The sequence below is a fragment of the Tachypleus tridentatus genome, chromosome 1, assembly GCF_004210375.1.
Source record: "Tachypleus tridentatus isolate NWPU-2018 chromosome 1, ASM421037v1, whole genome shotgun sequence".
In the NCBI taxonomy this organism is placed as follows: Eukaryota; Metazoa; Arthropoda; class Merostomata; order Xiphosura; family Limulidae; genus Tachypleus; species Tachypleus tridentatus.
The window spans coordinates 66,755,088-66,778,075 of NC_134825.1; the positions used below are offsets into that span (position 1 = coordinate 66,755,088).

General features: G+C 34.0%; 1 protein-coding gene across 2 annotated transcripts in view; it reads left to right on the forward strand.

The window, feature by feature from the left end:
- LOC143250949 (high affinity cationic amino acid transporter 1-like) overlaps nucleotides 1–21,416 on the forward strand; it is a 45,290-nt gene extending 23,874 nt beyond the window's left edge. Inside the window, exons 3-7 of one of the 2 annotated variants that reach the window (XM_076502180.1) lie at nucleotides 88–207; nucleotides 11,006–11,316; nucleotides 15,114–15,251; nucleotides 18,548–19,808; nucleotides 20,598–21,416. In XM_076502180.1, coding sequence (XP_076358295.1) covers nucleotides 88–207; nucleotides 11,006–11,316; nucleotides 15,114–15,251; nucleotides 18,548–19,808; nucleotides 20,598–20,752 — 1,985 coding nt within the window. In that variant the 3' untranslated portion in view covers nucleotides 20,753–21,416. The remainder of the gene's footprint in view (nucleotides 1–87; nucleotides 208–11,005; nucleotides 11,317–15,113; nucleotides 15,252–18,547; nucleotides 19,809–20,597) is intronic. The other variant, XM_076502189.1, reaches the window with a different exon arrangement.
- Nucleotides 21,417–22,988: the final 1,572 nt, after the last annotated feature.

Genomic DNA, 22,988 nt, shown 5'->3' on the forward strand with positions numbered 1-22,988 from the left:
AAACTACTGTATATTTCCTATACTCTTCAGTACACGTAGCGTATCTCAGGTTTATTTAAAGTAAGTAGTATTTTCTTTCCTCAACAGGACTTGCAACAACCCTTGGAACAGGTGTTTATTGTCTGCTCGGAGAAGCAGCTAGGGAACACACTGGACCGTCTGTTGTGTTGTCTTACTTGATAGCAGCTGTAGCGTCTTGTCTGGTTGGTGAGTAAACATAAAAAGATGTAATTACGGTATTTTTTCTAATTAATATGTTATGAAAAATGTATTTTTTGCAGATTTTTTCATTGTTTTTTGAAATAAATGTGGTTACGTGTATGAGTGGAAGTTAAAAGTTCAAGTGTTTTATCATATAAATAATAATGAACCAAAATTTTATATTGGCTTTTAATACACGGAAGCCTTAAGACGCAATCACAAATGCTATATCTGGAAAATTAAGGTTGTATATATTTGGTAATAACAGTGTTATGCTTGTTACGTTTTGACCAATTTTAGAGTTAGACATTATTAATGAATAGGTTAAGTTGTGATAAAAATAGTTTATACGGTCATATCTCTAAAAATAATAGTTATAAGTGTGACACTTATAACTTAACATTATTATCGAGTGAGTTAAATTGTGATAAAAATAGTTTGTACGGTTCTATATCCACCTATCTGTTTGTTTTGTAGAGAAAGTAATTATTTTCTAGTGTATTTTATTTATTTTATATAATTTAACTTACAAGTACAAAAGAAAATCATATAGTTATTGGCACCGGTGTTAAAAGTGAAAACCATTATTAAATAACTTTTTGTAAAGAGCAATGTTGACACTATTTGTTCCTAACCTCAATATTTGTGATCCACAAATTATAAACATTTGGTTCTTGACGTCGATCTGTTAACTCCCAGGTGGTCCAGTGGTAAGCTGAAAGGCACAGCACAGATAACCCATCGTGTACATTTTTTTGCATATTTAACAACTGATAAACAAAGAGACTTGAATGTGTTAGCAATAATATAATTGAAAGCGATTTCTATGTTTGTTTTACCAGAAGTTTTTATATATTTTTAAACATTCTTGGGATTATATATGACAACAAGATAAATCACAGAATGAGCAAAAGATTAATAAACGATCTAGGAAGAAATATAAAAGTTAAACAAAATAATGATGAAGGTCATCTGGCTGAAATTTGACCAAATGTTTCTCTTATATACATCGTTTGTTAACCACCTTTGTACAAATTACTTATCTTAAGCCTAATTTTATATTTCAGTAGAGTAGGAAAGATGATTTTATACGTCAACTGCTGTCTGTTGTCAAGTGTTGTTTTTTTTAACAAATGATATCTACCTTGTTTTTATCTCTTCATCACTCTCTGTATTGATCAATCAGTTTATTTCTCTCATTTTCTATTCTACAAACACGTTTAATGTAGCGTGTCTGAGATTCCTGTCTTTGATTTTACTTAGCTGAGAATATTGTTTTATCTATCCAACATAACTTAGTAGATACCGCTCAACAATCCCTTGTAATTCTTATTCGCTTCTTCTACTTCCACAGACTGGTGCATATGAGAGTTGTGGATGACTTGACCTGAAGTCACTATAAGATTTAATTTACAAAACTATTTTCTACATAGTTCTGTACCATGGTCGATATTCACCATCCCTCAACAAAACAACAACAACAACCTTCAATCATGAATATTATAATTCTCATTCATCGTTAAACCAGTCTTCATCTATCAATAATTTAACTATCAGCTATGAAAAAACATACCTCATCTATCAATAATCTACCCTCATTAATCGATAAACCAAACTTCATTCACCAATAAGTCAACCTTTGTCCGTCAATAAAGAGATCATCATCCATCACTGAGCTAACTATGATACACCAACAGACTGACCATCCTATCAACAATTAATTCTCATTCATCAATAAGCTAACCTTCATCCAATAATAAACTTAACATCATTCATCAATCAACTAATCGTGATCTACTTATACAAGTTCAACTTTGACATAACATTTTTATAAACGTGGGCATTGTTATAAAACATCTAAAGTTTATTTTTGGTCAATAAGCATAAAGTTATATAATGAAGTATTTATTCTGTGTCCACCGCAAGGACTGAATCCATAATCTTATGCTAAACAGGCAGAAAATTAAAACGGTTCAACACCTAAATTTTCTACTTAAAAATCAACAGTTTTCAGATTCAACCTAAAGAGCAGTACTTAACTTCGCTAAACACATACACGATTCGGTAACAATTTCAATTTTAACATAATAACCAATCTTATAAAAATTTTACTTCTACATGTAAATTAGATTATACAATTTAAATAAAACAAATATAGAAAAAACAGATGGATGGGCAAACAGAGAAATAATCGTGTAGATCGGTTTTCTATTATAACTTAACAGAACCTACTAGGTAAAACTCTAAAGTTTAAACTGAATCAAAGCATAACAAACATAACACTGTCGTGGTCCGATATAAAAAAACTGCACTTTTCCAGATCCAGTATTTAATCTAGATAAACAACCAACATCAGTCCGAACTGTAAATTCTCACAAAACGCTGAGTCCATGTTTTTCAAATAGGAAGCAGATTTTAAGTCACTGTCAAAACTTTTACACGTGGTTTTTACCAGTTCTTTATATTTAAAACTACCAATTCGAACTACCTGTTTATTTAAAATACATACTGAAAGGAAAGTATAATTCATTTTAGTGTTAACAATATAAATACGAATAATGGCCATTAAATAAAGTATATTTATGCAAATGAATAAAAAAGATAACAGAAAGTAAAGCAGAAAACCTTGAACTATATTTGTGATAAATAATTGAAATAATGCATTTAATATTTTGCCCTGTCAGTGTGCTACACAGTTTTATTGCTCTCTAGTGTTATACTGGAATATTCTACTTAGTTTTCTGTCCTGGTTATGCTGTAATATTTTATTATATCCTTATTTTACCGAATTTCGTTGCTGTAATGTTATATTGGAATATTTTGCTATATCTTTAAGCTACCGAGTCTCATTGTTCTAGTGTTAGGTAGAATTGTTTAGCTGTATCATTATGCCCCTCTTGAAGTTTATGTTGAGACATTATACTAAATATGTGGGAATTGTTTTCCCGCATACATCGTGTAAAGGAAATTAATTCTAGTTGTAAGATGTAATCACGATTTTCAACGCGTGTTTTGTTGTACAATATCTTTAGCCGTTTTGAACAATCCACTGCATTATAGAACTTACAAATATATAGCTCAAAGTGTTACTGTCAATTTCTGGCTTTTGCTTCAGGTTTTTAACAGTGGCAATACAATACAAACATGTGATGTGATGGTTCAGAAATTAAAATAGAGTTGAATGTACAATGTTAGTTCTTTATTTGCTATTTTCAACTCAAACAACACCTTATGTAACATATAATAAAGCCAGGTTAGAGATCCCAAAATTTAGACGTTGTTATTCATAGTTTGGAAATGCTGACCAAAGGGACGACAACTAGCCAGCAGTACCAGTCTTTTACATGTCTATGTTTTACCAAATAGCAAGTCACAACTATAATTTTTCCAGCAGCTAAAAGTGCAGATTGTGTTAAACGGTATATCACAACTCAAACCTTGGATCTTTTGATCCATATTCTGCATGCTAACCACTAGATAACGTAAAAGTGTTGTTTCAATGATATATTTAAAACGTTTTAACCATTTATTTTTCCTACTTAACAGAAAAAAATAACCAACAGACTATACAACAGGTTAGGAGAATGTACTTTACTAATCAGTCTGTCCTAACTGTGAACCCGAGGATTTATGACTTACAACCAGTTACCGCAAATACTTGTTCCGCACTGCGAAGTCATGTGTGCGTTATAAGGGTGACAGTTAAATACTGCTATTGATTCGACCAGAAAAGGTTAACTCAAGAGTTTATGTTGGATGCTATTAATTATCTGTCTTCCCTCAAGTCTATCGTTTCAATATTGTGTGCATTTGCATGAATATCCGTAATAAACAATTAATAAGATCTGATCGTCTGTTTGTTTGGAATTAAGCACAAAGTTACACAATGTGCTATCTGTGCTCTGACCACCACGGGTATTGAAACCCGGTTTCTAGCGGTGTGAGTCTGCAGACACAGCGTTGTGCTACTGGGAGGCAGATGCGACAGTATTTCAAATTTTCTCTATATATAATTAAGTACAAATTTTGTCTTCTATCCATTGGTCCATCTGTCTGTCCGTATATTTCCTTATATATTTATATCTCTTTCCATCTATATACATATATAAATATATATATATATATATATACTTGTTAATTTATCTTTAGGAGCCCCCTCCCAGTGGCCCATTGGTACGTCTGCGAATTTATAACGCTAGAAGCAAGGTTTCGATATCAGTGGTGGGCAGAGAACAGATAGCCCATTGTGTAGTTTGTGCTTAACTACAAACACGCGAAGTTATCTTCAGTAAAACTGGTCTGCTTATCTTTAAGGTTTTACTTTGAAAACAATATATAATCAGAAAAGTAATTAGTATTGTTAACTTCAGACGCAACTCTCTCCAATACGTATGTCTACATTCAAACTTGTAATAAGATTGAAAAGTTAAATAATAATATTTTGTGTGAAGTAAAACAATGAAATAAACGACGTCTGATGATCAGGAAACTAGACCCATTGTACTCCGTACCTAAGAAAGAAAAATAAGAGAAGAAAAGTGTTCAGATTGAACGTTAATATACGGTCTCTCAGTTTGGAAATGACAGGAAATATCCGAAGATTCATGACGCATGAAAGATCAAAATTATTTGCTGGAAGAGAGCTCCTTAACTGAGCATCAGAACCAAATTTTTTTCTCTTCTTACTTTGCATATTGTGCGCGAGCTCTAAATGTCAAATTAACTCTCACTTATTTGACATTTAATTAAAGATTGAATTTGACATGAGAACAGGAAGAAGACTACATGCTGTATTTCCACAAACACGAACTCATAACTGGAGGTGTCGAAGTGTAAATATATTTTCTAAGACTAAAGCTGCCTAAAATAATACTTATGAGAAATGTATTTCAACGTGTTGGAGTAAAAGTGAAAATGTTCTGCAGCTGAAATTGTTTTATTCAATTTGTCGTTATAAGTGTTTTCACAACTGACCGTTTTAGTTTTCAGACTTACCGTAACTTTAACACTCCTACGAAAAGTGTGGCCTAATAGGCCCCAGAGCAACTTGAAAGGTTATTAATATTAGGCTAATAAATTTGTATTTAAATGAAATTTCCATTTCATTTGATGAAATGAATCAAACTTGTGAAACAGGAAATGACTTTTATCTGGGAGGCAGATAAAATGAACTATTTAGTAAAGATACTAAATGAACTATTATTAATTCATTTGAAATGAATCAAATGAAATGGCAATTTCATTTAAATACAAATTTATTAGCCTAATATTAATAACCTTTCAAGTTGCTCTGGGGACTATTAGGCCCCACTTTTCGTAGGAGTGTTAAGTGCTGAGTTTCATTGGGTCAAAGGGGAACTTTAAGATACTTTCCATTCTTATAAAGGTCAAAACTAAAATGTTTTATTTTATTGTTATAAGATATATTTCTATATAGCATTTGCACTTCTCGTAATTTAAGATATTAATCACTGATATTTCAAATAAAATGTACTTCGTGTTTTCACCTTAGACCTACATATATACACATATTTCTACATAATTCAAGTAATATCCTTAGTAGGTCCACCACAGCCAGGTTGTTAAGGCACGCTACTGGTAATTTTAGCGTCACTAGTTCGGATTCCCGTCACACCAAATCCGTTATTAAAATCAAAACAACTTGAATGAAGTTAAAATTCGCAGGCTTGCATTGTTAGTCCCGAACCTCAACTCATAATGTATTTAAGTTTTTAAATCTACTGAACATTTTGTTTTGTATCATTTTCCATCTCGTTTCGTAAGGACAGGAAAAAATTAATGGAAATGTAGCCGTTTGTTGAAAAGGTTTGTTTTAAGTTTTATCTTGAGTAACTAAGTTTCATGTGAAATGTAGCCCACAAATACCTTTTGCAGTGTTAAGGTATGTTTTTGCTGAAGAAGACTATAGTGTTCAGCATTACTGAGCTTTACTCATTTGTATTTGATTAAATTTCACATAATTCTTCTCTACATTATCTTTTGTTCTGTAATGGGAAATTCGGTCTCGTACCCGAGATTTCATCAAGGAAACGAACAACTAGTTATCTCAGACCACTGTGTATATTTAATATAAAAACACTTCCGGCATGGTCAGAAAGGTTAAGGCACTTGACTCGTAATCTGAGGTTCGCGGGTTCGAATCCCCGTCACACCAAACATACTCGCCCTTTCAGCCATGGGGACGTGTAATGGGACAGTCAATCCCACTATTCGTTGGAAAAAGAGTAGTCCAAGAGTTGGCGGTGGGTGATGATGACTAGCTGCCTTCCCTCTAATCTTACACTGCTAAATTAGAGACGACTAGCGCAGATAGCCCTCGAGTAGCTTTGCGCCAAATTCAAAAACAAACAAACAAGCAATATAAAAACTATCAATATAAACAAAACATGCTTTATATCTCAATATTAGTAAAAGTTGTTTCAGGCAAGCAAGATTACAAGTCGAGTGCCTTAACCACCTGGCCATGTCGTGCCTCCCACCAAGGGGAATCGACGCATTGATTTTAGCGTTATAAATCCGTAGACTTACCGCTTTACCAACCAGGGACTATTATTTCGTTTACCACAATGAATATTTTTAATTATTATGTTTTGGTTCTAGAAATATTGATAAAACTTTCATGTCTTGATTGATCTATAGCCAGTGATTGTCAACATTTTAAGCATAACAAAATGTGACCAGATTTCAATGAAAATGATTCACTTATGTAAAGGTACATATAAAGTTTTGTGGAAAATCTGTACGTGATGGACTAAAATGGACACCATTTTCCGATACAGAGTACAGGAATTTCTGTAAAACATGTAATACTGTCACAACAAGGAAACCATCGCAGGCATGTGTAATTTCAGAAAATATTTCAACCATCTGGTGTCAAATTAAAGAAGTAGAATAAATAGTTAGATATCGATGACTCCGTCTCTTAACTGTTTTGTTCTTTCCAGGTTAAATATATCTAACAACAGGGGTACAGAACAACCATAAATTGTTAGGGTATTAAACTAATTTATTCTCCCGCTCAAATATGCAGTTGTAAAAATCGCATCCTCATGCGGATAAAAGACATCTGTGAGTTGGTAACTTATTATCTGAGTTCAAAATATTTGGTATTAGCTAATCACAAAAGACTATTACAGATTTTTGGTTCTTTGTGTTTGCCATCCTAAGTAAGGCAGACTGATATTTTTCACTTGAGAAATATGCTATGGGCTGAGGTTGAAACTCTTTCCGCGTTATTTTTTTATCTCCTTTTCGTGTATATGTGATGTACATGCAGGAAGCTGTAGTAAACATAAGTGATTTCGAACCGAGACACGCGTCGCACGGTCGTTTCCCAGAAAATTTAAAAAGCAGTTTTTCCCAAAAAAAATCGATACTAATCCACCGTTGATCTTCCGTCTCGCCAGCTGTGCTCTGCTAGCTGCACACACACGCACCCTGGTGAACGCGATACGTGGGAATTACGAATGACTTCTTTTGTGTTTATACAGTTTATTCTAGAGAGTTTAAATACAAAAAAATGTAAATGTTGAAATGATTTTCTCACAGAAGATCTACAGGCGGAGGTTTCACTTCTCTTATCTAAGAGGCCCAGCGTAGGCAGGTGGTTAAGGCACTCAACTTGTAATCTGAGGGTTGCGGGTTAGAATCTTCGTCACATCAAACATGCTCGCCCTTTCAGTCGTGGGGGCGTTATAATCTGAGAGTCAATCCTATTTTTTTTGTTGGTAAAAGAGTAGTCCAAAAGTTGGCGTTGGGTGGTGATAACTAACTGCCTTCCCTCTTGTCTTACACTGCTAAATTAGGGACGGCTAGCGCAGATAGCCCTTGTGTAGCTTTGCGCGCAAATTCAAAACAAACCAAAACCAAAAACAAATTTTTTATCTAAGACATCAATTTCCATGAAGTAACAAAATTTTAACATAAGAGTATTTATGTAAAATAGTGACAGTTTCTTGAGACTATGACTGTTCTTTATATTGTAGAAAACTGTCACTAACTGAAACTGTTTGTTATAGTCTCAAAACTAGTCTTAGATAAGCTGAAACTGACAGAATAATGATCGTAAAGTTTTCTTACCCACTTATACCAAACATAAGCCACTTTAATTAAATAATGACTGGTTTAACGTGGACGATTTGAATAAACTTGCATTAATTTTATTTGCATATTACATTATTTATAAACGTTTATTAAAAGAAAATAATAACCTAAAATATTCTATGCAAATGCTATAAGTTCTTTATAGTTCTTAAAATCTATTATTAAGTTTTTATTTATTTTTATCATTTTTCCCTTTGCTAATTTTCTTAACTAATTATTTACAGTCTCTTTCCTTCACACCATTATCTTAGTTTTTTTAATTTTCAACAGAAATGTATTATTTCAGTAAAACGAAAAAATAGAGTACTGTGGAAAAATATAAGGAGGAAGTAAAAAATTGCATTGCAGTCTTCTGTCAAAGAACAATGGAAGGTAAATCACAGGTGGAACATCAGAATTTAATTAATATTCATATTTAGTACAACAGAAACTCAGTGGAAGTGTTTGAGTTCAGCAAACAGTTAATATTTAGTGTGTCTCTTTTGTTTTAATAACTGCAGACAATCTATGAAGCATTGTTGTAACACATTTAATCAAAGTGCACTTTGGGATTTTAATTCAAATGTCTCTAATGTCTTCCATAAAGTTTCTTTGGGAGTAAGTTTTGATTTGTTAAGTTTCTGGTCTATCAAATACAAATTAGATTGAAATCGGGGCTCTGTGGGAGCCATTGCATTATTTGAATGACTCCAGCAGCTTCTTTCTTAAATAAATATTTTCTGTGCAGGTTTGTTTGTTTGTTTTTTAAATTTTCGCGCACAGCTACACGAGGGCTATCTGCGCTATCCGGATTGACTCTCACATTATAACGACCTCACGGCTGAAAGTGCGAGCATGTTTGGTGTGACGGGGATTCGAACCCGTGATCTTCAGATTGCAATTCGAGTGCCTTAATCACCTGGCTATACCGGGCCTCTGTTCAGGTTGGATAAGTGTTTGGGGTCATTATCTTTTTTGGTAGTAGAATCCTTTACCAATAATATGCAAACCACTGGGTATACCATGACTGATCAGTATCTGATGGTATCGGGTTGAGGAATAATTCGTGAGCGTTTTTTCAAGTTAAAAAATATATTAATAAATGAAACGCTTTCGCAAAATATTTCATGTCATTTGGTAGATAATTTTTTGCTCTAATAGATGGTGTGCTTGATTTTCATATGTCTTTAATTTTTTGCTTTCATTTTCAGCTCATTAAATGGAATGTCAAATGGACAAAATCGAGCATTTTCGACACCATCTGCTTTTCGCATTTAATTTCTTGCAATTTCGTTTAAAACAATGCATACTATATACCTAGGTATTACATGAAATAAAGTATCATAATAAATGTTTTGGGTGTAATGTGTTCATGCATTGAAGTATTGTATAGTCTTGCATGTAATGCTTGAATGAAATTATTTAAAAACGCTCACGAATTATTCCTCAACCTAATACTTGCACTGGTCCATTACTCTATTTATGTTGCAAATATCTGTTGTTGCCAGAGGAAAGAAACATTCCCAAACCATCACACTGCCACCTATGCTTCATGGTAGGTACTATTCATTGAAATAAACAATTTCATCTTTCTTGTGTTGAATGTACAGCATTTGCTTCGAACAAAATATTTCAAACTTGGACTCATCCGTCCATAACACGTTTTTATTCAATCATCAACAGTCCAATTTTGTTATTTTATAGCAGGTTTCAGTCTGTTGACAATATTTGAAGATCAAAGTAAAAGCTTTTAACGACCAAATATTCCACTATTTTTGAGTCTTAATACTGTAGACCTGGACACTTTTCTGTCATTTGGTACTTGGTTGTTTATCTCATGCTTGTGATCATTGGCAGTATTTCTTCTGTTTTGCAAGCTGCATAAACGAAGATACTTAACATCAGTATCATTGACTTTAGGTGTTCTGCCTCTGTCTTTACGATTTCCAAATTTACCTGTCTCGATCTCATGATCTAGAGAATACTTTACAGTGTTTGATGAGCATTTCAAGTCTACAGCAATTTGTTGGAGAGTCCAACCAGCATCACGTGAAGCTTTTATGCTCTACTAACAATTCTACACGTTTCTGGGACGGTGGCATGAAAACAAAACTAAATATATAGTGTTGAACACTGTTTTATCAAGATTTACTTATGGAGTGCTATTAAACTGGTTTTTTCCAGCATATTCTGGTACTCTATGTTAGTTCCTTCCTAGATTCTTTTCACATAGTTAACACACTGCATTACAGTTAATTCAGACCCTAATTATGTTCATTCAAATAGAACCCTTATATCATATACTTGGTACGATTATATGGGAATTTCTAAGGAATGGTTCATTCAGTTGTTATCAAGGGTCAGTGAAACATTACCACAATGTTGAAATTTACATTCTGTAATGGTATGGTAAAAATTAGCCCCACAGAATACTAAGAATGACAAATTATTCTTTTTTGTTACAATTTCTTATTGTACTGTTTTCTTAATACAGAATATAAACATTTTACAAAACAGAAGTCGTACGATAATTCTAAGTTTTAATACTGTTGTTTAATTGCTTGTAAAAGTATAAATATTTAGTAAGCCTTTATTGATAAGTATAAATATTATTTCACAGCATTTTAAAACCATATTAAAATTCTAATAATTAAGTATACATTTACTTTACCCAGCGTTTTTATTATTTCTTATTCATTAGGTTTGTGTTATTCAGAGTTGGCTACACGATTTCCACGTGGGGGCTCTGCTTACGTCTACAGCTACTCGACCTTTGGGGAATTTTTTGGCTTTCTTATTGGATGGAGCATGATGTTAGAGTATACAATTGGCGCTGCCCTAGCGGCAAAAACATGGAGTCAGTACTTTGATGTTGTCAGTAACGGAAGTCTTTTTCATTTCTTCAATCAACCGCTAGGCGTTCTTGGCATTCCAGGACTTGACAGATACCCAGATGTACCAGCAGTGCTGGTAATCATGACTGTAACGGTTGGCGTCATGGGGAAAGTGAAGGTACGTATTGAAAGAACATAAATGAGTTATGGATACTGGTAACATAAGGAATTTATGTGTTTATTGCAGGTTCATTATTGGTATGTCCAATAATCACTTGTGGCTTTACACTTCCTTATTGCGTTTTCATATACTAGGGGGAAACTAGTGCTTTCCATATGAATCAATTTTAGGTTGTAGTATTTTATGTTTGAATGCATAAAATTAATAAAATGTAAAGGCAGTGCCGTATATTTAATGTAGTTAAAACAGTTAAAGAAAGCCTGTCTAGATAACTCCTGTATGAAGTTAGGTACATAAAGTTCTGAATGAATGTGGTGGCCGTGAGGTACATCTGAGTGACTGCGAGGTTAAACCTATTTCACAATACCTGATATCCACCAAACACGTCTAGTACAAAAGAACCTGTGAGTTCAATTGTGTGGTCTGAAATTACAAACCAATCGGTTTATCTAATAAGAGACACCATTTCTAGCGTTGCTTTCAAATCCTGGTTATCGGGACAAGTATTAAGACTAAACAAGATGACAGTTATATAAGTGTCTATAAGCGCATATGATACCTTAACACATATACACTGCTGTTTGAAACAGAGCTCTGAGGGATGGCTGATCTATTTCTCAAATGCTTTTCCCTTTACATTCTATAGTATTATCTGCACCGAGCCTTCCTTTAGACACGTGGTGACGTCGTCCGTATTTCCCTACTTCTGTTCTTACTTTTACAAATTTTAATGGAGTTTTAAAAGCTTCCCACGTACGAAAACGTTTTACTCTCTTAATGAAACAGTTTGTTTTAAATTTTGTTTACCGTTATTGGATTCAGTGTATAAATTCTTCTATTGATTTATAAGATCAATGGATATTGAAAACCTTCTTGTGTTACAATTAGACGATAAAAATAAGCAAATATTCTTCCATTCAGATGTTCCACACAACATGAGATCTAATTTTAAAGTTCTCTGCTCCTAGAAACATAAGTCTTTCATTAATATATTTCGGGGTGTGGATGAAACAGACCAATCAAAATCTATTGTGCTTATCGTAATACCACATTGTTATGGTTCTAAACTTGCATTCACTGACCTAGTTAACAACGTAATGTATTATTGCGCAAAGTGAGTATATCATCAGATACCCTTGATTGTGTTACTGTTGTTGACAAATAAACAGTTAACATTTAATTTGTTATGTTAACTGGGTCATCGGAACGCAATATAATTTTGTTTACGATATTTCACTTTGAGTAGTGTTAGGATGTGATAAAGAATTTACATTGAAGTAATTAATATTAATTATTATTCAAGATGATATAAGTTGTAATTCTCATCCACAACTAACACGTTTTCAACAAACTATAGCTAATACCACACGGAAACGAATTGCTAAGTCGGTCCAATACATAACGTTATGACCAGTTTTCTTTGAAACTTTAGTATAAAACAAACTGTTATAAGTACAAGTTTCTATCTCCTTGTAAATCTACTGTTGAAAGGTTATGTGGTATCTATTATTCTCCTTGTTTTGGTATATCTGTAATGACATTAAGCGGCCTTACTATTTTATTACAACGAACGATATTTATAGTAATATGACATTCTCAGAGCCTTTCAGTTTTAATGTAACTAAATTCTGTATACTATATTACGAAGACCTAGTCAGTTGAGAAAAGACGGTAACATATTTGGTATTAAGGTATCCTCAATTAATAACAGAGTAGTGACAACGTTTCGTTTCACCCCGTACGGTCTTATTAGAATCTGATAACAAGACTGCTGACTTTTTTTTCGGTAGTTTGTACTCTACTACACTATAATGTTTTAGAGCATGAAACTAACCTTAACAGGTGCTGAACATTGCAGTATCATTGACTCTTGTAATGGCTTAATAATGTTACGTAATTTGCTATTGTGTATTATTTGTTTTCCAACTTTAGACTGATTTTAACTTATCCTCACGGCTAATTTATTTGTTGTTTTTTTACATTTCATTATTTTACCAGTTTTCTATATCGTTTTAAATACGGGATGTTTAACGTTCTTAAGCTGATATTGATTTTGAATCAGTAATATAAAAACTAACTGTTTAGCGGTTATTCTTTCCATACTGAACGTCTGCTAGCTAATCTTCTACATGTTGAAATTGAAATACAATGTCTTGTCTAGTTTCAAAACTGTAGTTGCTTAGCTAAGGCTTTAATCACAGGATTGAGGACTGTAGGTAACATACAAAATAAAATACATTGACTTTTTAAACAATCATTTTTAATATTGGATAAATCCAAAACTAACCAGGTAAGAAATCGACGTTATGACAGTGGCTTGTTTGTTCATTAATTTTCAACTCAAAATAGCATTTTGTGTCTCAGTGTAACTCTTACTATCAATATTTAAGATAGGTTATAAATTACTTTTTTAGGAAATTTGAAATATATAACAAATAAACTTTCTCTTATTTTATGAAAAATAGAAAGAAAGAAGGGAGATGTTTCGCTGTCTTTGTATTTTTCTTGCACATTCTTAAAATTATATTTGTTGGAAATAAACACATTAGATACAAGAATCAGTTACTGTAAAGTTTCATGCAAGTTGTTCAGTATACGTATGAAAGGAATTCACAAACACGTGGCCCGGCATGGCCAGGTGAATAAGGCACTCCACTCGTAATCTGAGGGTCGCGAGTTCGAATCCCCGTCACACCAAACATGCTCGTATTTTAGCCGTGGAGGTGTTATAATTTGATGGTCAATCCCATTATTCGTTGGTAAAATAGTAGTTCAAGAGTTGGCGGTGGGTGGTGATGACTAGCTGTCTTCCCTCTAGTCTTACACTGCTAAATTAGGGACGGCACACGAGAGCAGATAGCCCTTGTGTAGCTTTGTGCGAAATTCAAACCAAACCACAAATACGTACAACTATATTCCCCCCTCTGTAAATTTTAAAGCTGTTTCGTATTTAAATAACATAAAGAGCATTAAAAGTATTGATAAGTATCGTTGTCTAGAGGCTAACGTTCTGTATTCCAGATCGAAAAGTTTAAGGCTTTTATATGTCGCTATAATAGTTTAGTACTTTCAACTGTGGTGAAGTATAACTGACAACCAGTAACCCTGTTCGGTTAAATACAGCCGCGCAAGAGACAAATGCTGCTGACTTGTTACTTTCTTTCTTGTCAAGAGTTCTAAATTATGGATGGGTTAAGCCTGAACTTCTTAGCATATGTGTTGTTTATAGTGCTATATCTCAGAACGGCTGGTATGAGTATTGACACTTTTACTAATAAGCAGAGAACAACGTTTCCACCTTCCCAGGTCAAGTTCTTTGTTAACCTGGAGATGACCTATGAAGAAGGAAACGTTGTTCTCTGCTTATTAGTGAAAGTGTTAATACCCATACCACACGTTCTGAGATACATTTTTAACTCAAGTAGGTTTCTCGTCATCAAGAATGTTTATGATTTCTTATTTAAAAGCCCAATACAAAATATTTTATGATGATACTCAATACTGTCTATAAAATAGTTTATTGGTTCTGAATATTGGATGTAATTTAACCCTGACTGTATCTATAGATGTCTATTTTGAGCACTAGGTTTAATTAAAGGCATAGCAAAGATTTTTTTTTTTTTGTTTAAAACCAGTTCTGTATTGGAACTTTTCATGTTGACCATTGATGAAAATCACCAATTTATATTGTTAATATATGTGTTTATGGGGTACACACATCTGAATGTAATATTCTTCTTTGATGAAAAGCGTGTGAAACATGAATTCAGTTTATTTTCCTTATGATTCTGTAGTTAGGATGTATTGTCAACAACGCTCTAGTCTTCGTCAACTTTCTGGTAATAATTGGAATGGTACTGGTGGGAATGTTCAATTTGGATTCAGAAAATTGGACAGCTGGTTCAGGATTCTTCCCTCACGGCGTGGGAGGGGTAAGCTTAAATTTAATAATTATAATAATTACGAAACTTAAAGAATTTTTAATTAACTACTCTTCAAAGACAAACTATTTCAAGTGTCAAAATATATCTTTTGCTTAAATAATTTTGACTAATACTTGTCTGAAATGGAAAAAGGTAAACATAAAGGTTTCTTATACTTTTCACTTTAAGATGTAATCTTTAAAAAAGTTCTTTACAGCTCTGGCATTTCATTATCACCCTCCTTTAAGAAGAGAAAGACTTAGATTTGGCCCGGTATAACCAAGCGTGTTAAGACGTACGACTCGTAATCTGAGTTCGCATCCCCGTCGCGCCAAACATGCTCGCCCTTTCAGCCGTGGGGGCGTTATAATGTGACGGTCAATCCCACTATTCATTGGTAAAAGAGTAGCCCAAGAGTTGGCGGTGGGTGGTGATGACTAGCTGCCTTCCCTCTAGTCTTACACTGCACGAGTCGAGTGCCAAAGGCAGAGCATGGCCAGGTGGTTAAAGCACTCGACTCGTAATCCGAGTACACCAAACATGCTCGCATTTTTTGCGTTATAAGTCCTTGATCTCACCGCTGAGCCATTCGTAGGGAGGATGGGAGGGTAAAAATATGAGTTTGTTTTATTAATTCTGATCATCAACACAAAAACTCAAATATGAAATAAGTAGTGATGTGTGGCGTCTTTCATGCATTGCTGTTTTAATACAAGACTCATTTAGATCAAAAGAGAATGTGTTAACGAAAAGTTGCCGCATATAAGCGCACTCTTCGAACAATCACGCTGGAGTGAATATTCACCCCTCTTCTGTTCATCCATAAAATGCTACTTTTTGAAAGTTTCAATTTAATTACAATGTTGAAGGAGGACAAATGTTCCAAGTAGCTAAATCTATTGAATAAAAATACTTTTGTTAACTGAAAAAGTAAAAAGTAACTTAAAAATCAATGATGTAATCTCACTATAACAAGCGCTTTTTGAACAAAGTTATGTTTCGGTAAATCTAATTCGTTCATAAACTTAAAAAACAACTCGTAATGAATTGCTTCTGAAAGCACACATGCGGACGTTTGATAACTATTTCACTTTTAAACGAGATGCCAGCTACAATCGAAAGTTTCCAAGAGTAACTAATTCTCAGTTGTTAAAAAAAAACCAATATCAGAAAGTCTAGTAGTAATTACCATAGAAACGACGCTTCATTGATTTATTATTTTTTTTACGAATGAAATATTGTTTGTTTGTTTTTAATTTTGCGGAAAGTTACAGTTGGGCTATCTGCGCTAGCCGTTCCTTATTTAGCAGTGTAAGACTAAATAAAGGCAGCTACTCATCACCACCCACCGCCAACCCTTGAGCTACTCTTTCATCAATGAGTAACGGGATTTATCAACACTTTATAACGCCCTCACTGTTAAAAGGGCAAGCATGTTTGGTGTGAAGGAGATTCTAACCCTCAGATTGCGAGTCGAGCGCCCTAACCACCTGGCCACGCCAGGTCCGAAAGAAATATGAGACTGTTACAAGACAATATTCCTGAAACTTATTATTATCTATACAATTTTAGAAAATCATATTCAGACCCCAAATCGATACAGTCATACTAATAAGTTTAATAGGCCTATATTTAACACTGCATTATACATCTATTCCCTTAGGGATTTTCAAAACTTTGAAAAGTGTGTAATAATGATATCCCAATCATACTATGTTCGCCCTATGGCCGACAGCGCGTTTCGCATATTACAGAGCTTATTAGCCGGCTGAGACACAACAAACACATTACCGATTAGAACAGTATTTATATAAGTTATTTGTTAAAATAATATATGGTGACTATAATATTATTTTTATATATTCCTTTAATTATTGAAAATCCCTAAAGAACTAGATATAGAATATAATGTTAAAATGTGATGGCGAATCACAAGTAGATTAATTATAATTGTCCTTTTCCAGCTTACAAAAATCGTTGACACCATAACAGTTGTTACTGGTTTGGTTTGGTTTGGTTTGAATTTCGCGCAAAGCTACACGAGTGCTATCTGCGCTAGTCGTCCCTAATTTAATAGTGTAAGACTAGAGGGAAGGTCGCGGGTTCGCGCCCGAGTCGCGCCAAAACATGCTCGCCCTCCCAGCCGTGGGGGCGTTATAATGTTACGGTCAATCCCACTATTCGTTAGTATAAGAGTAGCCCAAGAGTTGGCGGTGGGTGGTAATGACTAGCTAGCTTCCCTCTAGTCTTACACTGCACGAGTCGAGTGCCTGAGGCAGAGCATGGCCAGGTGGTTAAAACACTCGACTCGTAATCCGAGTACACCAAACATGCTCGCATTTTCAGCCGTGGAGGCGTTATAAAGGTACGATCAATCCCAATTTTACCAACGAATAGCCCAAGAGTTAGCGGTAGGTGGTGATGACTAACTCCCTTTCCTCTATCTAGTCTTACGCTGCTAAATTAGGGACGGCTAGCGCAGATAGCACTCGTGTAGCTTTGCGCGAAACTCAAAACAAATCGAGTGCCTTAACCACCTGGCCATGCCAGGCCAGTTGTTACTGAAGTAAATGGCTTGTATAAACAGTTTTCCGACCACTAATGTGTTTGTTGTGTCTCAACTGGTCTGGTTGGCTTTGGTTTAAGCAGGACATGTCGTTAGCAATGGATATGTGTACCATAATGTGGTTGAATTGCAATTATTGCTGTAATACACCCTTCCAGTTTTAAAAACTACTAAGAAACTAGATATAGAATGTAGTGTTAAAAATATAATGTCTCTAACAATAATGTCTAATGACAAGTAAAATAGTTGTAATCATGCTTTGAAAGATTGAAAAATGTACTTACACGATAACAAAACAATGTGGTATTTCAAAGGTTCCAATCCTGCGTTGGACACAGAAAAACAACGCCCGAAATAACCTCCAAATATTCAGGCTCATTTTGTTGTCCTTGACGAAGAGAAAATAAAGTACAACTTAACAATTTACAGGGTTTTTGTTGTAATTATTTATTTGTCTAAGCTCTAACACTGGTGCTTCCTTAGAACGAAATTTTCAAATAGCCAAGTCTGTCATTTTCAGTTTAATTTGAAAATAATCTGAAAGTTATCTAAGTTAAATCCTGAATTGAAAAGTAGTATTTGCGCATTATACGTCAGTGAGTTATAACAAACTATGGGAAAATTCAAATAACATGTAGTTTTACGGTTTATTTTGAACAAAATACCAATAATTTACTTGAAATAAACCAAAAAGACATATGATTAACTGAGTTATACACAAATATCTGATTATTTTCAGGTTTTCTCTGCTGCATCCGTGTGTTTCTTTGCCTTCGTAGGCTATGATGTAATTGCGACCTCTGGTGGAGAGATGATGCATCGAACGAAAACATTACCGGGAGCAGTTAGTTTTACTTTTCTTATAGGATTAGTGGTTTCGTTTATTACAGCCACGGCTGTGACATTAGTTATCCCATGTTCTCTTCTGGACCGACGAGGCCCCCTTCTGGAAGCTTTTGAAGTTCGCAAGATACGTGGCATGAAACTCTTCGTGATTGTCGGAGCCAACTGTGGGCTGTTGTCATCTGTGGGTACATCCCTCTTCGCCCTGTCTCGTGTGAAGCATTCCCTTGCCAACGACGGTCTTTTATTCCAATTTCTGACAAGCTACAATGAACGCACAGGAACAAGTTGGTCCGCTTGTATCGTTTCGGCTTCACTTTCAGCTATATTTGCATTTTTTTGCGATTCTCGAACTTTACTTGAAATTCTGGGAATGGGTACTCTTATTTCTTTCACTTCCGTGCTGCTATCGGTTCTTTGTTTACGTTATGGTGTTTCGGAGGCCCTACCACTTGAATTATCTGAACTGTCTCGAGAGTCAACAGCTACCTTGCCACTTGGTGGCGCTAACTTACCAAGCCAAAATTCTTATGCAGAAGATTATTTACAAGTTGTGAACGCCAGCACTCAAACCTCTTTTGCTGAAGAAAATATTACTACAGAAGCTATTACCAGAAGCAACTGTCTTGAATACTGCTCACCAAAAAATAATGATTATACAAACAGTGTAACTGGTAGGCCAACAGTCGAGTTGATCTCAAATTCTGATAGAAGAAGGAGAAATTATGGAGCTCTCCATCCAAGGCCCGTGTCAGTTGAGTTTGTAAATGACACTTACGTCACTTCCTTAACAGAATTATCAGCCCAAGACAGCGCACATCAAAAACTCGAGCCAACTTCTAAGTCAGCCGTTGTCACAGCTGTTCTGGTGGCTGCCGTTATTACGATAATTGGTACAATGGGAGTCATCACGATGCACGTCCCATACAGATTCGCCCAGAGTCGTTGGTGGATTGAAGTCATTTTCAGCTTTCTAATGATAACTGTTGTTGTCTGTGTAGGGTGTATAATTCGACAACCACATCATAAGCCCAGATACAAGAATAGTGTTACCTGCATCCCTGTGCTGCCACTGTGTGCTCTTTGGATGACCATTCATCTCATGGCTTCTCTTTCTTACATTTCTTGGTTGGCATTCCTGTTCTGGAGTCTTCTTGGTATGTTTAAACGTGTTATGAAAGATAAACTCTTACATGGTATTTTACGGCAACAAAGAATAATTTAGCTTAATTCAATTATCGATAGGTGGTAAGAGTTGTATGTAACCACAGTTATTTACCGATAATATATATAAAAATAATAAAATAAATTCTGAACTGCAGTGAGATTTTATTAAATAATATGAAGTTGAAGACTTCAATAGAAAAGTTTTTGATTTATTTGAGTATATGAACGTTATGCCAAACGTTTTCTTTTAGCTATTATTTTCTGTAATCAAACTTATCAGTTAACCTGTTAACACAGTGAGTAAATGCGTCTCAAAACGTAACGTATACACTAACGTTTTTAAAGATTTTTTTTTTCTAATTTGGTAAATCCAGTACACATTAACCCGTTGAAATATGTAAACAGATTAGAACTGACACTTTATTGGCTGGAGCACCTAATGAAAATTAGCATTTATTTAAATCCGTAAACAGATCAGAATTCGCATTTTATGTTTCTACTTTAAATTTGGATCACGGCTTTAAGATTTATAAAAAGATTTAAATACATCATAAATCAATTTGACATTTTCAAAATATGCTAACAGTATGGAATATGATATTTAGATTAGCGTTTAAGAACATTCAGAAGTTAAAACGTAAAGTTTAGATTTCACAATTATTTATTCTGCGTATATTTTTCACGTAAGTTTTATAGTTGCAAAAGGTAAGCAGAAAGCATCTATTTTATCTATGAAAGCCTAATTTTCATAAAACTAAATCTTTTCTCACATTTCGCAGGAATCCTCGAGTACTTAGCGTATGGAGTGTGGCACAGTACAGAGAGAGGTTTGGATGATTCGGTTCATGTGGCACTGTTAGATGTAATGGAAGATCCCAGTGGTGGTGCAGCTTACCACACAAATGAAAGACAGGCTCTAGTCAATGTCTCGTGAAATTGTTGGAATGTCGACGTAAACCTGGAATACGATTAAACATTTGTTGTAGATAATTTACAGTCGAAGTTCATTTAGAGGATAAAAGAGGAACAAAGCTAATAGAAACGTTTCATCCTTGATTTTCTTCACAAAATCGCACCAGTTATTGTGGTTTTCATATATAAAAGTATTCTTCTGCGAATCCATTAAGTACATATAAATATATATGACATTAATAGATTTTGAAATCAGAAGAATAAGCCAATATTGCTACGATGGACTTTCGTTGGTGATTGAAACGAAATGCATTTTATCAAAGGACGTCAACAGAGCAAATAATGGATTAGATATAAAAACAAAAACAGAGACACGGTAGTTTTACAGGTTTTTAAAGGGTTATGGGAATAAAATATTTTGAATTCGGATTAGATCTGTGTATAAAGTGTTTACTGAAGGTAATTTTACCATACTGGCGTGGATAAATTATACTAGCATATTCTGTAGAATACAATTTAGTTGCTAATGTAAGTTTTGAAATTCTTAAGTGTTTCTTCAGAATATATAAAAATAGATTAATTAGCGCTTGTATTGTTTAGAATGAACTTTATAATTCAAATATTATGCTTTCGAGAAATCGATGTCTAAATTGTAATATAGTGTGCAAATAAAAAAATATGGATCCGTGCAACACTAGAGTCAACGATATAGGTGCATTTGAGCCACGATAATTTAGTACATAATACACAGGAATGAATACACAAAGAAACATGGCGGTAACAGCAAGTAAATCATAAAACAGAAAAATCTTATAACATGAATACTTTCAGATAAATGTCATCTCCTCAAAAATGGAGTCCAGGAGTATAGAATCCCTGAAGAAATAATCTCTACCTTTTGAAATCACTCAGGCTAACAGGTCGCTAGCGCTTTATACAAAGTATAATATGTATTTTCCTTCTTTGATTCTACTGTTTTGTTAGCACAATACCTGTAGAATATTAATCGCATACATATAAATAGATGTGTGTGTTTGTGTGTGTATGCTTGTAAAATGCTGAAGACCAAAACATGAAAACTTTTGTGTATATAAAGTACTTCTTATGTACTTGTATAAAGTAAACAATTATCGAAGACTCTACGTACAAAGGGTCGTAATCACAGCAGTAACATTTTGTCATTGGTGGTTCCATACAAAGGATGGTAACCAGAGCAATAGAATTTTGTCATTAGTGGCTCCATAAAGAGGGTGGTAATCATAGTAATAAACTTTTCTCATTAGTGGCTCCATACAAAGGGTGGTAATCATAGCAATAAACTTTTCTCATTAGTGGCTCCATACAAAGGGTGGTAATCATAGTAATAAATTTTTCTCATTAGTGGCTCCATACAAAGGGTGGTAGTCATAGTAATAAATTTTTCTCATTGGTGGCTCCATACAAAGGATGGTAATCATAGTAATAAATTTTTCTCATTGATGTGTTTCTGTAGACTGTCTTAATCAAAGCACTAAGATTTCCTCGTTGAAGACCTCTTAGAAAAGGGTTGTAATCACAGCAGTAAGATTTGACTTTGAATGACTTCACATAAAAGGTCAGAATCATAACATTAATATTTTGTCATTTATCACTTATTACAAAGGGTCATAATCATAGCAATAACATTTTGTCATTTTGTGACTTTCTGCAGATAGCCACAAACATAGAAATAATATTTGATCAATAGTAGCTTCCTACAATGAGTCGTAAACATAGCAATATAATTTTAACAATGATAAGAAAATTGTTAAAATGTGGTCAGCAAATGAATCATATTCTTTCCAGCACTTGAGTTTAGGTCTAATATGTTTTCTTCCTAAAACTATATAGAAGAAAATTGTGTTTAAAAAAGTGTTTCTTATATCTTTTACTTTTGTTACATTTGGTAAGTGAAGTGACAAGCTCATTTATTTAACGTAAACATTAGAACATCAGTGAAATGTCACCAAGCACAAAAAAGGTCACAGCTCGGTGAGAAACATAAATAGGAACTGAAAATATCTGACAAGTGCATAAAATTATGTTTTCAAGTACTTATTGCAAAGATGAAACATGATATAGTAACATTACATTCTGACTTTTGTATAGTTGATTTAAACCTTCAATATGATTAATTAGGATTAACTTCTAATCAAACCAAGCTACCTACATGGATTAGAAGCAAAATTATCTCAGTAATTTATAAAGCTAATTTAATGTGTCGGTTCAACTAGGAGTAT